We start from the raw sequence: 13,965 nt of genomic DNA, 5'->3' as shown, positions 1-13,965 counted from the left end.
TTTGACACAATTAAAGACATTTATGCCATAACTTGATGCAGCAAAGGCTCAAATTGGTGCATTATATTTCATCAGAATGCAGGAAATTAAGTATATGAGTATCAAAATTCTCTGACGGCAGCTCCCCAAATCCTTTGTCTCATATATGTAACCCTCCGCCATGTTTAAATGAAACCTACACCCTTACAAAATAAAACAACATAATAAAGAATGAAAAGATTTTATTTGATTTAACGTTATTCCTATGAATGTGAGTGTGAATGGTTGTCTGTCTCTATGTGTCAGCTCTGTGATACAGAGGCAACCTGTCCAGGGTGTACCCTGCCTCTCGCCCAATGTCAGCTGGGAAAGGCTCCAGCCCTCCACAACCCCTAACAGGATAAGCTGTTACGGAAAACGAATGAATGATAAAAGAATGAAAAAAAAAATCTAATCTAATGTTATTCCTATATGCTATATCTCACACCACTGGGCTTTTATTTTGAAGGCAAATTCATTCATCTTCCTGTGTCGCAGATGCCATCTAGACTTGACATTCAGCAGCTAGAGCAGCTGGCATCGCGACTGACTGAGATAACAATACAAAGAATGACAGACTGATGGTTCAGCTGACTAATTATAACTACAAAAGAAAGTATGTGAGGCATAAATATCCCCATGTTTTAAAACAGAAGTAAAGGAAGCCATATCCCTCCTATAAAACAATGAATCCCCTTTTGTTCATATGTTAAAAGTGTCGTTATAGGGGGTGCCATGTGTCAAGATTTAATAACAGTTCAGTCAATGAACAACCCAGCAGTGGCTTATTGCAGCAATTTTTTCATTGAGTCATAAATCACTGAGTAAAATTAACTTTGTACTGTTTGCCTGATGTCTTTTTTTCTGTTCATGATAAACAAGTGCATCGTGTTCCTGTAAATCTGTTGCAGATGGAAAGCAGAATTGAATATGCTAACACAACGCCCTTGGTATGTCAGAGTGATTTGCTGCTTTGCATGAGTCCGATCCAAAATGTGAATCCCCAAAGGAAATTACTCCTTTGTCTCAAGAGGAAGGACGGGGCTTACTGATTCTTCCAAGCATGTCCTTTGAACACCGGAACATGACCACGTCCTCAAATGCACACTATATCATGTTTACAGGCAGAAGCATTGAATATGTTGAAAGCAAAATTGTCTTTCATACCTTTACATGTTTATCATCAACACATTCCAGGAGTTCGTGTGTGGTGTAATGCTGTAATTAAATATTTCATTGTGTTTGCTGCGATTCAATGTGATGACTGCCTGTGGCTTCCCAGTACATTTAATTTCAACTTTGAAGCAAGATGAAGTCATGACAGTAAACAACTCCAATAATAACATACCAAAGTCATTGTGTCAGCAAGTTGTATCTATTCTGTTTAATCCTGTGCTAGCCAGGGATCCCCCTTGGATATTTCATGGATGGCTGTTTCGGATTATGAGATCTGTGCCTTACTTTTTGGGTGTAGCAGTTGGACTGGAAGGCAGAGTTGCTGCATGTCTCCTCCAATCATTGTTCTATCTCTCGTCCTTTCAAATGAACACAAAGTGTGCAGTTTAAAACAAATAAAGACTTAAAATATATATAGGAAAAAGAGACAACCAAGTAATGGTCATAAGGCAGATAATCAAGGTCAGACAATTACAAATCAAATTGTTTTTTCCAAATTTAAAGGGACAGTTCACCGCAAAATCAAAAACACATATTTTTCCTCTTACCTGTAGTGCTATTAATCGGTCTAGATATTTTTGGTGTAAGTTGCAGAGTGTTTTAGTTATCGGCTGTAAGAGATGTCTGCCTTCTTTTGAATGTAATGGATCCAGATGGCACCTGGCTTGTGGTGCATAAAGTGCCAAAAAGAAGAGAAAAAAAGATCAGACTAAATAGATAAATTAAAAAGCTCCACAGCAATGTTTCTTTCCAGAAATCATGATCCAATTAATCCACAGACCTTGTCGTGAGCAGCTTCATATAGGAACTACTTTCTTTCTATTGAACCACACACGCCAACCAAATCACTGTGCAGAGGGAGGTGTGCATCTGCTAATGGACGAGAGGCTTATGCTTGTGACAGTGCACAACGTAAAGCTAACAGCAGATGCACTCTTCCCTCTGCGCAGTGGTTTGGTTGGTGGGTGTGGTTTGCCATCCATATTCATCTGCTTATCCGAGGCCAGGTCGCGGGGGCAGCAGGCCAAGCAAAGCACCCTAGACGTCCCTCTCCCCAGCAACACTTCCCAGCTCCTCCTGGGGTATCCCAAGGTGTTCCCAGGCCAGATGAGATATGTAATCCCTCCAGCGTGTTCTGGGTCTGCCCCTGGGCCTCCTACCAGTGGGACATGCCTGGAACACCTCCAACAGCAGGCACCCTGGAGGCATCCTGATCAGATGCCCGAACCACCTCAACTGACCCCTTTCCACGTGAAGGAGCAGCGGCTCTACTCCGAACTCCCTCCAGATGTCTGAGCTCCTTACCCTATCTCTAAGGCTGAGCCCAGCCACCCAACAGAGGAAACTCCTTGCATCCATGATTGCATTCTTTCGGTCACTACCCAGCACTCATGACCATAGATGAGGGTAGGGACATAGATGGACCAATAAATCAAAAGCCTCACCTTCTGGCTCAGCTCCCTCTTCACCACGACGGTCAAGCACAGCGCCTGCATCACTGCAGATGCCACACATAACAGGCGATCCATCTCACGCTCCATTCCACCCTCACTCCTGAACAAGACCACAAGGTGGGGTGTGGTTTGGTAGAGAGAAAATAGTTCCTACACAAAACTGCTCACAACACAGTCTGTGGATTATCCTGAGTAACCGGGTCATGATTTCTGGAAAGAGAAACTGCTGTTGAGTAATTCAAATTCATTTATTTTTGGCACTATGAACACCACAGGCTGAGTGCCGTCTAGTCCGATTACACTGGAGAGAAGGCAGACATCTCTACGGCCAATATCTCCAACACTCTGCAACTCACATCAAAACAATCTAGATTAATAAATATGGTAAGAGGAAAAATATGTTGTTTTGATTTTGGGGTGATCCGTTCCTTTAAAGCTATTCAAAGTGGAAATGAGATGATTTAAAACTGGAAAAGTTGGATACCTGTATGCCAGAAGGAGTGCTGATCTTGTTTCTTCCAGACTAAAGGGAGTGATGGCAGAAAGGAGACATCAGCAGTGCATTCCAGACATGACAGCCAGGCTTTCCTTTGACCTCAGCTGAAAAACAAAAGCAGAGATAGTATTTCTTCATGCCACTGCTGGTTAAGTTTACGACTGGTCAATCTCTTAATCAGAGACAAAACAAATTAAATTTCTTTTCGGGCGTAGCCACAAGTCTGGTGTATGAAATGAGAAACATTCATACTGTCAGCAGACAATCTGCAGTGTAATTAAACTGCTGCCAACATCAAGGGCGTGATTTTTTATTTCAGCTTTGGTGGAGATATCTACTGGGAACTGCCTCAAACCACTGTAATAAAACACACTGCAGGACATTTAATGCTTTAATAGAGAGGAGAGACCTAATTCTAACCCTTTGAGACATTAATTTAATATAGGATTTAGGAGATATTTTGTAGTAAAGCTCATGAGATTACTTTATTTTCAGAATGAATGAATGGCTCCAAGTACAATCCTCCACACTCACCACATGGCGGCGGTAACGCACCGTTTACTATCAGAAAAAGTAGGACAGGTTTGCTGGTGTTATCCAGAAGCTGAGGATGTGTGTTTATTGTTACCAAAATGTAATATTTTAATCCCAACACTAGCTTAATAGCCATCCAAATATGGCTGAGTTGCGCGAACAAGGATACTGGCGGTCGGACTGCGACTAATGGTGAGCTCTGTCACCCTGTTTTCAATCAGTGAAGCAGGTTAGCAGGCTAGCTAGCAACGTTAGCATGAACGTTAGCTAGCTGGAATTTAGACTGCTAGCTAACATAGCTTGGCAGTAACCAAACGGTCTGACACTAAATTAAAAAAACGTTAGTATCTTTGTTTTGCTTTTTTAAACATATTTGTTTCAGAGTGAAATACTAGATAAATGCTGTTGGGTGTGTGGTAAGCAAATAGTTGGTAAACATTACCGTTAGCTTTAGCTAGCTAACATGTAAACACACGTTTTTGAATGGGATTAACTGACACAGGCAGTTGTGTCATTAGCGCTAGATGTTAGCAGTGCTATCTGCCGTTGAATCTCAATCATGTCACTTGGAAAAACAGTTTCACCATTGTAAGCTAATTTTAAAATGACCTCCATGAAGGTGCCTCTCTCCCCAGCCTTACCCTCCCCAGCTTGCCTTGCACCAGACGAGCTGCCGAGCACAAGATGCTGCTTAAGATGCCTCAGAAGCTGCTGAAGACTGCCCATTACATAGAGCTGGGCAGCTACCAGCACTGGCCGGTGTTGATACCTCAGAGGATAAGACTGTACACCTACGAACAAATCCCCCTGTTTCTCAAAGAAAACCCCTACATCACAGATGGCTACAGGGCCCACCTGCCCTCCAAACTCTGCCTGAGGAGGTGGGAGTCATACAGAAATGATCAGGGACCAGTTGCACAAAACACCTTCCTTAAGTTTTTTCCTTAAGTATGACACTTAAGGCTTAATTTCTCTCTTAAAGCACATTTAAACACAAGTCACCTTGACTGAAGCAGAATAGGATGCTTAAAACACATGCATGAGAGGCAACATGACTGTCAGGTACATACGTCACACATCAGCGAAAGCCACATCAGGAGGACTCAAAACGCTAATGAATAAAAGTAAGTTTTGAACCTGGACTTAAAGAGTCAATGGAGGGGGCAGACACAGCTAAGGCACCATCACCCCTGAGTTTAAGTCTGGAGCGTGGGACAGCCAGGAGCCCTAGGGCAGCTGACCTGAGGGACCAGGGGGTAGAAGAGGGGGTTAGGAGGTCTGCAATGTAGGATAGGGCCAGACCATTAAGGGCTTTGTACACTAACAGGAGAAACTTAAAGTCAATTCTGAACTTTACAGGCAACCAATGGAGAGAGGCTAAAACAGGTGTGATATGGTCTCTCGTCCATGTACCTGTGAGGAGCCACTTGGAGGCAGGATAGAGAGAGGTCTGACTAATACTGATGAACAGAGAGTTACAGTAGTCTAAACAGGAGGAGATGAGAGTGTGGGTGACTAGCTGAGGGACTTACACAGTTGAACAGAATCCCTTAAAAGTTTTCTTTAGTTAAGTAAAAAAGTTTGTTGGCCTGGATTCACGCTTGTGATGCCTGTTATTGTCTCACTAAGTTGGCTTATAGTAAGTGAAAAAATGGCTGAAGAAAAGAAGACAAGAAAACCTTAATAGTCAGAGGAGGAAAAGATTATAGTCCTGGAGGAATACAATCAGAGAAAGCAAAAACTACAAAGTCAATTTGATCCCCAAATACCACAAAACAAAACAATTACAGGAAGAAATTGCAACGAAAATTAAGTCAGTCAGATCTAAAGTGTAAAATCAAAAGTGTATCCATCGGGTTTTCCTGGTCACAGAACAGTTTTCTCGGGTGTTTTTTTTTTTTTTTTTTCCAATTTATCACCATAAACTCAGTCATGTTGCAGTTAAGATAGAATCAGAGGTACCTTAAGTTTTTATTTTTACCTTGCTTTGGTAGGTCTTTCATGCAACGGTCTAGGGATTCCTTAAGTATAAGACAAAGTCAAGGATAAAACCATAAATACTTAAGTGAACATTTAAAGGAAACCTTAAAAAGAAGACTTAAGGGATTTTATTTTGAGGAAACCTTACTTTACTAGAAAATCTTAACTTCAGGTGTTTTGTGCAGCCGGCTCCAGAATTTCAGATGGAGTTGCTGTATGTAAACATCTTGCAACTTATAAAGTATGAGCATTACACTGGTGCATGTTAGTGTGAGTACAGACTGTCCTTGCTGACATGTGCATCTTTGTTTCCTGTTTTCTGTTGTAGTATTTTTATGCTGTCCAATGAGACTGTGAACATCTGGAGCCACCTTCTGGGTTTCCTGCTCTTCTTCTCTCTGGGGGTCAACGACCTCTCCACAGTACTGCCAGCCTCTGGAGCGAACAGAGAGGACTATGTCATCTACGCTATAGGACTGTTCTGCTTCCAGGTAAAACTTACTTTGCTTGTCTTTCCAGCATCCACACAAGAAAAATGTGCCTGGTCCACAGGTGTAGGTGTCTGTATTTTTATTCACTGAGTGCTGATCCTTTCTCTAGAGCACAAACTTCTTGTGTTTATTTGAACTGAACTATTTTACAAGTTTACAATGAACATCTTCATTAGCAGAGTATCTGCACTGTACATAAATAAAGTATGTATGGCCTAACAAACTGATTCATGTAGGTTCACGTTTCCTGACACAGGTGCAATCAGTTCACCTCAACCCACCCAGGTGTGTAAGCTGTGTGTAGGTGTAACTGTTGTATAGGTGGAGCAAAGTGTATCGTATTATAAAGAGCTACAGTGGTTCATTGTAGAGACAGTTTCAGTTGTGTCTGTGTTAGCTGTGTATGGTTTGTGATATAGGTTGTGTAGCAGCTGATTTGATTTGATTTGATTTTATTGAGATCCCCATTAGCTGCTACACCTGGAAGCAGCTACTCTTCCTGGGGTCCATTAAAAAAGGACATAAAATAATCAAATGTACATAAAATAAAACTAAATTACAAATAATATGAAAAGCTGCATAGTACCCATAATGACAAAATTATCACCAACTATATATAAAGAATAGTTATAAAGAATAAACAATCATTCACGAGAATAATTATAGAATACTAATTATAGAAGAACAATAATTATAAACAAGATAAAATTTAAAAAAAAAAAAAAATCATAATAATAAAAAAATCAAAACAAAACATATTCAATACAACAATAACATACCAATTGTTGGGATGATGATGATGGGATTGGAAACTTGTTAATGTCATGAATTACAAGCCAGTGGATTCCAACTTACAGTAAGTGTATAGAGTAGTATGTGTTACCTGCCCATCCTCCTCCTTAAACACATTTCTTTGTCCATATAAATTGATCTTGTTAGTAGAATGACCCATAAATCCTAAAAGGTAACACATAAAGATTTATTTCCATGAAAAACTCTCACACAAAATAAATTTGTGTTGGATGTTCCTTTGCAATATATCTGTAATGGTACAGTGTGTTTTCTTCTTAGGTGTGCATGTTGTGCTCTGTGGGGTACCACCTGTTTTCATGCCATCGATCAGAGAAGACTTGCCGTCGCTGGCTGTCGCTGGACTATGCAGGCATCTCTGTTGGCATCCTGGGCTGTTACGTACCTGGGATCTTCTACGCTTTCTACTGTAACGCTGTAAGTGCACTCAAGATGGCGATTTGTATCACAGTGATGCAGATAAAAATGCGTAAACTTAAACTGTTCGATAATTGTTCTTTTTCTCAAGATGTTACACTGATAAAGAAACAGATGTTCAAGCTCTTGATTAGACTACTTAATCTTTACTCTTCTGTCGTGCAGTTTTGGCGACAGGTCTACCTGCTGACAGTGCTGTCCCTAATCCTGGCTGTCTTCTGTGCTCAAGTCCACCCTCATTACCTCAGCAACGAGTGGCGACGGATACGAATGGCGATCTTCTGCTGTGTGGCTGGCATCAGCGTGGTGCCTGCATGCCACTGGGTCTGGCTCAACGGAGGATACACCACTGATGTTGTGAAGGTCAGGAGACACAGTTATATTAGAGAACAAGCTAAGTGAGAGCTTATGCATGTGCACTAAGTGTTCTCAGGTGATCATGTAACAAGTTTCACTCATGAATCTCAGCACTTTCTCCTCCTGACTGTTTAATGTTCAGCCTAACAGACTTTGTTTTTATGGTATGTGCAGCTGTTCCTGCCTCGTGTGATAGTGATGTACCTGATTGCTGGATCTGCCTTTTTGTTCTACGTCACCAAGATACCAGAACGCTATTTCCCTGGTGAGTCTTTCTCCTCTGTCTCTCTGTGTGTACGAGCCTGGAGTAGGATGCATTAGTGTCAAACCAACTGAGATATTTAGAAAAAGCTTTTTAAAAAGTAATTAAGGTGACTGCATGTCTGTTAATAAAGCAAAGTTCACACTACACAACTTTTAAAGACGTCATATTGCTATACATTTCACACTACCAAATTTCTGTCTTGTATTTGGGGGTCTTAAAGAAAGACGTTGTGTTTTTCACACTACATGACACACACACACATCAAGATGTTTCACTGAGAGGAGTCCCTGATGAGTATGTCTTGTGATGCACAGTTCAAACCAAAACCTGTCCAAAAGTGACAAAGCAGCATTCTGCTATAAGTTATTAGGCTGATAACTCACAAAAACGTTGCATGCAATAGTCCAATAGTCCACCTTCCACCTTCTCTTTTCCTTCTCTCTTTATAACTTTCTCTTCCTCTCAAACACACACAGCATGAAAAGCGCCGCAGCTCTCTCTGTCCACAGCTTGTGTCTTGTGCTCTCACTGCCTGTAGCTCGCCAACAATTCCCCCAACAGGTCCTCATATCTAACATGCTAGACATCAGGGGAGTGTCTGCAATGCATCAACGAGCCTTTCAGCTTGTCTCTTTAAGCAGTTAACACATAGTGCTTGAGTGCCGATTTGTGTGCGCCAATTTGCTTAGTGCTAATTGGATCTCAGCGTTCTGTTGGGTAGTTCCAAAAACTGTTGTCGAGCAGAAAATCGGGGCTAAGCTATGTTTCTGTCATGAGCTTAGCTGTGGCTCAGACCCTTCTTGTCTGGAACAAAACTACATCGTCTCTAAAACCTCACGGATCTGTCCTCAGAAGTAAATAGTAAAAATATTTCACCATGTATTATTATATGAAAGCAACACTTATATTACCATAAGCATCAAAATAAAGCAACCGAGTTGTCACAACTACCTCAAATCATTTTATAATCCTGTAATTTTGACAAACTGAGAAGATCAGTGTGTTAATAAATTTTAAGGTAAGGTAGTGGACATGTTGTAAGTTTGCAGCACCTGAATTGTTCAGTGTAATGAAGCCAGAATTACAGAAACATGAATCAGAGATGCATTGTAAGACAGATTCATACTGTGATTTTCATTTAAGTCAAATATATTTGACAGATTATTTACACTGCAGTAGATTTTAAGGAGGCAGTGTTACTATTATAGCGAGAAAATGTTGTACAATATCATTTACATTTGATTTATACTGATAAAAAAACAATTTTGTGATACCCTGTAGTGCAAGTAGACTAGAAATGATAAAACACACATTGCATTGCATCAGAAGTATTTGTTACACTCTTTCCGCAGTGGTGAGTGAGGTCATCTGGTCTGGAAAATCAAAGAACTGTTAATGATTTCCTTAATTGCCACTTAACGAGTGATCGCACAGTGCTGATGGCCCATTTTTACTGCCGATAATTTTGACTTGTCATGGTGGGAAAATCCTAGGTGTTACTCATAATGTTAATGGTGGCTCTTTTCCATTCAGGGGTCCCAGTAAAGCATCACAGTGTGACAGTGAGCTGTGTGTATAGGAGGACGAGGATAGACTGACATGTTTAGGTCTCATTCCTGTCGTATTAAATTTCCCCCTCAAATATATTTTCATTCTTGTACATTGTGAATAAAGTATGACAATTAAGAAAAGCAATATGTAAATAGGATTTTGAGCATTTTCCCCCTCCGCTTCCAGGCCAGATGAACTACCTTGGCGCCAGCCACCAGCTGTGGCACATACTGGTGGTGGTGATGTTTTACTGGTGGCATCAGACAGCTGTACACATCATGCGCTTCAGGCACAGCCAGTCCTGCCCGACCCGGACCAGCAGCAGCAGCTAAGTTAAACTGATCACATAATGTTACAGAAAGGCAATCATTAACTCACTATGTTAATATTTAAAGACTTCTTACCAGTTAGCTGCTGGTTAGAAGGTGCTGCCTAAAGGTTTTTCAACCACTAACTACCAGACACTCCTGACTATTAGGTGTAAAACTCACGGTAGCTAGCATCTTTAACTGAGCTGCTGGTTACTGTTTGGCTCATGTTAAAAGTCTGCTGTCTCCAACAGTAGATATAAGCTAAGTGCTACTGTAAATCTTCTCTCTTAACCACCATAACCATTAAGAATGATGCATGAAACAGGAACTAATTTGTAGAAACAGACTAAGCTTGGTGTTTTTAATCAGTGATCATGTCATCTCATGATTGATTGTAATATTTGTGTACAGAAGCATTGAAAAAATATCCAGACAGATTCTTTTGAATCAAATATTTTAGCATGTGTGAACAATGCCTTTTTTTGCATCTGATTTTGTTCTGTGAGTTCCTACAAGATTAGATTGTATGAAATGTATTGATCAAAGGTGGAAAACGCAGAACAAAAACATGATTGGAAATTCCACATATGGACACTGTGAACTACGTCTCTGGGAGGAATAACGTCTCCACACTTGAGCATTTGAACAAATAATTAAAGGCCAATCAACGATCAATATGCAATATCTAAGAAAAAATGTGGGAACCATATTGAGGTTGTAGTGATTTCTTTTCTTAGCACTGCTTGATTTGTGGTTTGTTGTTGTTTTTGGTGTGTACTGTTTTGCCTTTGGAACACATAAGGTGGCAGTTTTGAAAATAGAATATTTAAAGGAGCACTTCACTCACAAAATAGCAATTGGTGTATCAGTTACACACCCTGTGTTACATTGAATTCATGAAGGAAATTGTTGTTTTTCTCGCATGCCTTTACGATGAACGAAGAACCCAAAAAACAGAGAAAATGCTTGATGAATTAAAGTAATGGGGGTCCATGTATAACAACAGCAAAACCATATCAGAACATCCGTTTACAAACTCTCACACAACTCATGCAGTATAACCCAAGTCTCATTTATCTAGGTGTATGCTTAGTACTTCCCAGACACAAGCTTTTTTTGCTTTAAATCTTAGCATTAAAACATGTACAGCCCTTATTAAACACTTATTTATCACTTATTAAAAATACTGCATTAACAGACTGGCGGGTGAGTGACTAGCCTGACCAAGAGCGTGCGTTTTAACTCTGCTCAATGAGCAGCACTAGCAAAGTTCAAATGCATCCTTTTCCTGGTGCGCTACTCGTACGTGGAAGTGTTTTAAAAAATAAGGTTTTAGTTAAAGTGCATGTGTTTGGGAAGTACCAAGCATTAGGGCTGTCACTTTTTATTCAAGTTTCAGACATTCGTTTGGACGTGAGGTGAAAAGTTCATGTTCGAGCTGTAATTACCTGTTCGAAATGTCGGTTGCAGTCTCTACAGGTGCATCAGACAATTTAATGTAGTTTGCCTTGTGATCCAACAGAGGGTGCTCTAAGAATTCACTATCATGTTGACCTATTGCATGCCTTACTGACCTATCACTAAAGGAAGCTAATGTTAATGTGTTGTTTTGCTACGAAAATGGAGGACAATAGCGAGCAAAGCCGTCCTGAGTGGACAATCACGACTCGAATTTATTCGAACAAATTACGGGTCATTTTAAATTCGTTCAACCTTGATTTTTTTGGAAAAAGCGACAGCTCTACTGAGCATACAAGGGGATAAACGCGACAGCATGAGTACTGTGAGAGGTTGTAAACTGTTTTTAAATGTGGCTCCCTATGACTTCAATTCAGCAAGAATTTCCTCTGTTTTTGGATTTTTCATTCATCATGAAGGCATGTGAGAAAAAATAATGTTTTCTTGATGAATTTAATGTAACACTAGATGATTTACTGATATACAAACTGTCATTTTGTGGGGGAAGTATTCCTTTAATAACTCGTTACAGTTGCCAAAGCCAGTATGTTACTGTAGGGCTGCACCAGGCAAGATGTCATATCAGCCTAAACACCAGAGCAACAGAGTTAAACAACATGTTGTACAATCACCCGTTTGCTTTAATTGTCATTATTAGAGCACTGGATTTAATCATGTCAGTAAACAGGATGTGTCCTCAAAAGGCAAGTGATTTAAATTTCCTGACTAATTAACTGTGGCTAGATCCATTATCTCCATCTCCACTAGACATCATGCTGCATGATTTTGGGGTCAGCAATGTGTTAAATCTTTACTTCTTTGCCCACTTCAGCTTCCACTTGTAAAAAATAAGTGTAAACAGTGACATTAAGGAGGATATTTCCTTAAATTTGATAAAGTGGAATACAATTCTGGCTAGTAGACACGCACTTGACCTTCACTTACCTTCACTGCACATGGTTTTGATTTTATGCTCTCTGTGATTCATGCCACCTCTCCAATACAATGGAGGTGAATGGAAATTCATTTTTGGAGCACATGGCATTAAAAAATGACATTTAAAAAAATATATATTCTAGCAGGTTTTTAGGGACTATTGTATGTTTTTGTCCGAAAGTTGTTCATAAATCTGAGCCAGTAAAACCAAGACTATCTAAAAATGTTTATTGTAATTTGGATGAAATAACCCTTGAACTGCAACTTCAGACAGACGATGAAGAGAACAAAAAGGCATTTATGCTGACAGTCCAGTGAGCGGTAGCACTTACAGTAAGCTCTCCCTGATTGGCTGTTAAGGCAGGTTGCTATTAGTGATTATCAGACGTCACCACTGCAGCCGTTTTATCATAAACTATCATAAACTATCACAAAGGCTGGGTGTCGTCGTTATTATTGATTGTTTGAACAAGGCCAGTGTACAATGTTTATTCCACGGCACACTTTGGGAGATATTTTAATGTTTAGTATTTTATTTTTACATGATTCCAATTATGTTTGTACTTCATTTGCCTTATTATCCTCAAGTATTTGTACTGTAAAAGCACTGTCTGTTAAAATCTGTTTTGGGTCTTGAATCGAACATAAACCAGAACAAAAAAATGATCAAACTCAGACCAATATCATCTTTGCTGTTACACCACAAAGCCAGTATTGTTTGTTATTTTTATGTATTGCAATTTAATGTATAGAACAACTTATGGATTTTAGTTAGAGCTGCAGATCTGCTGAAAAAAGTGACTTTATTTTTGCCTTTTTGAGTGTTTTTATTTCCGAACGTGAATATCTAATTATCAAAAACCGCTTGATCTTTTGTTTTTTGAATGATCTCATGATTGTGTTAATCTTGTGTTTGTGTTTTCCTTGAATATCATTTGTACGATGAAGCACTGGCGCTGATTTGTGAGATGTATATTTATATCAGTGCCTCTGTGAAAATCTATTTTTAAACATTTTTGAATGAATAAAAGAATGCTGGGAAATAAATAGTTGCTGAGATTTTTTTCTGTTGTTCACCTTATTGAACACAAGAGGGCGGCCTTGATACAAAAATTGCCTCTACAAGAACTAGTCCAAAGAAATTGTGGGTGCACATTTTCAGATTTTTGCATATCACACCAACAAACAAATTCTGTTAATCCATTTCTCCCTGATAAAAAATAATATAGATAAATGTAATTATATAGCACTTTTCAAAACAGACGTTACAAAGTGCATCACAAGACAATAAAAACAGTTAAATAAAGCAAGAAAGTGGTAAAACGAAGTAACTTCACAAAGTAGGAACCATGTTTATTGCCCCATTTGACCACTTTACCCCTCCATTGTCTTCTGTGGAGGTGAGTTTCTCAGGACTTTCTGTTGAGCCAGGGTCAAGAGATTCACCTCAGTTAGCACTTTGAAAATTACACGCTTGTTAACCACAGGGATCTCCTGATGACTCAGCAGGTCATAGGTCAAATCGCATGCTCTCAGTGTCGCTCTCACAAGCCTGAAATATACAGTAAAACTTCCTCTGTCTAACCTTACTATCGTGCAAGAAGACTGGCAGATGCTTCAGATTTTTTTGGATAAAAAGAGCAATCATTTTGTGATTTATTTTCTGTCTAATGGCAACGCTATCATCCAGAATGACTGCTATTGTTCCCCA

The 13,965-nt window shown here is 39.6% G+C and overlaps 1 protein-coding gene and 1 long non-coding RNA gene across 4 annotated transcripts in view; one reads left to right on the top strand and one right to left on the bottom strand.

Moving 5' to 3' along the window:
- Positions 1 to 3,249, bottom strand: part of LOC117270085 (uncharacterized) — a 30,410-nt gene extending 27,161 nt beyond the window's left edge. The window contains exons 1-2 of the long non-coding RNA XR_004502764.2: positions 3,133 to 3,249; positions 1,480 to 1,553 (exon numbers count right to left, since the gene is read on the bottom strand). This is a non-coding gene — a long non-coding RNA (uncharacterized LOC117270085). The remainder of the gene's footprint in view (positions 1 to 1,479; positions 1,554 to 3,132) is intronic.
- A 452-nt stretch (positions 3,250 to 3,701) lies between these two features.
- On the top strand, positions 3,702 to 13,301 carry LOC117270084 (progestin and adipoQ receptor family member 3). Of its 3 annotated transcripts, none has more exons than XM_033647531.2 (7): positions 3,702 to 3,870; positions 4,314 to 4,559; positions 5,987 to 6,149; positions 7,221 to 7,376; positions 7,542 to 7,739; positions 7,908 to 7,998; positions 9,736 to 13,301. In XM_033647531.2, the coding sequence occupies exons 2-7, from the start codon at positions 4,363 to 4,365 to the stop codon at positions 9,879 to 9,881; spliced, it is 951 nt and encodes a 316-aa protein (XP_033503422.1). In that variant the 5' UTR covers positions 3,702 to 3,870; positions 4,314 to 4,362; the 3' UTR covers positions 9,882 to 13,301. The 3 variants fall into 3 exon arrangements, with proteins under 3 accessions (XP_033503422.1, XP_033503421.1, XP_033503423.1); XM_033647530.2 differs by having other exon boundaries at positions 4,298 to 4,559; XM_033647532.2 differs by lacking the exon at positions 4,314 to 4,559.
- Positions 13,302 to 13,965: the final 664 nt, after the last annotated feature.

Source organism: Epinephelus lanceolatus, chromosome 19 (assembly GCF_041903045.1).
Source record: "Epinephelus lanceolatus isolate andai-2023 chromosome 19, ASM4190304v1, whole genome shotgun sequence".
Classification (NCBI taxonomy): domain Eukaryota; kingdom Metazoa; phylum Chordata; class Actinopteri; order Perciformes; family Serranidae; genus Epinephelus; species Epinephelus lanceolatus.
This window is presented reverse-complemented; position numbering and strand designations above follow the sequence as displayed.

Coding starts and splice junctions, on each gene's coding strand:
- LOC117270084 (XM_033647531.2), top strand. CDS start 4,363: ATGCTGCTTAAGATGCCTCAGAAGCTGCTGAAGACTGCCCATTACATA. Junction 4,560..5,986: donor TCCAAACTCTGCCTGAGGAG/GTGGGAGTCATA, acceptor TTTCTGTTGTAG/TATTTTTATGCTGTCCAATG. Junction 7,999..9,735: donor ACCAGAACGCTATTTCCCTG/GTGAGTCTTTCT, acceptor CTCCGCTTCCAG/GCCAGATGAACTACCTTGGC.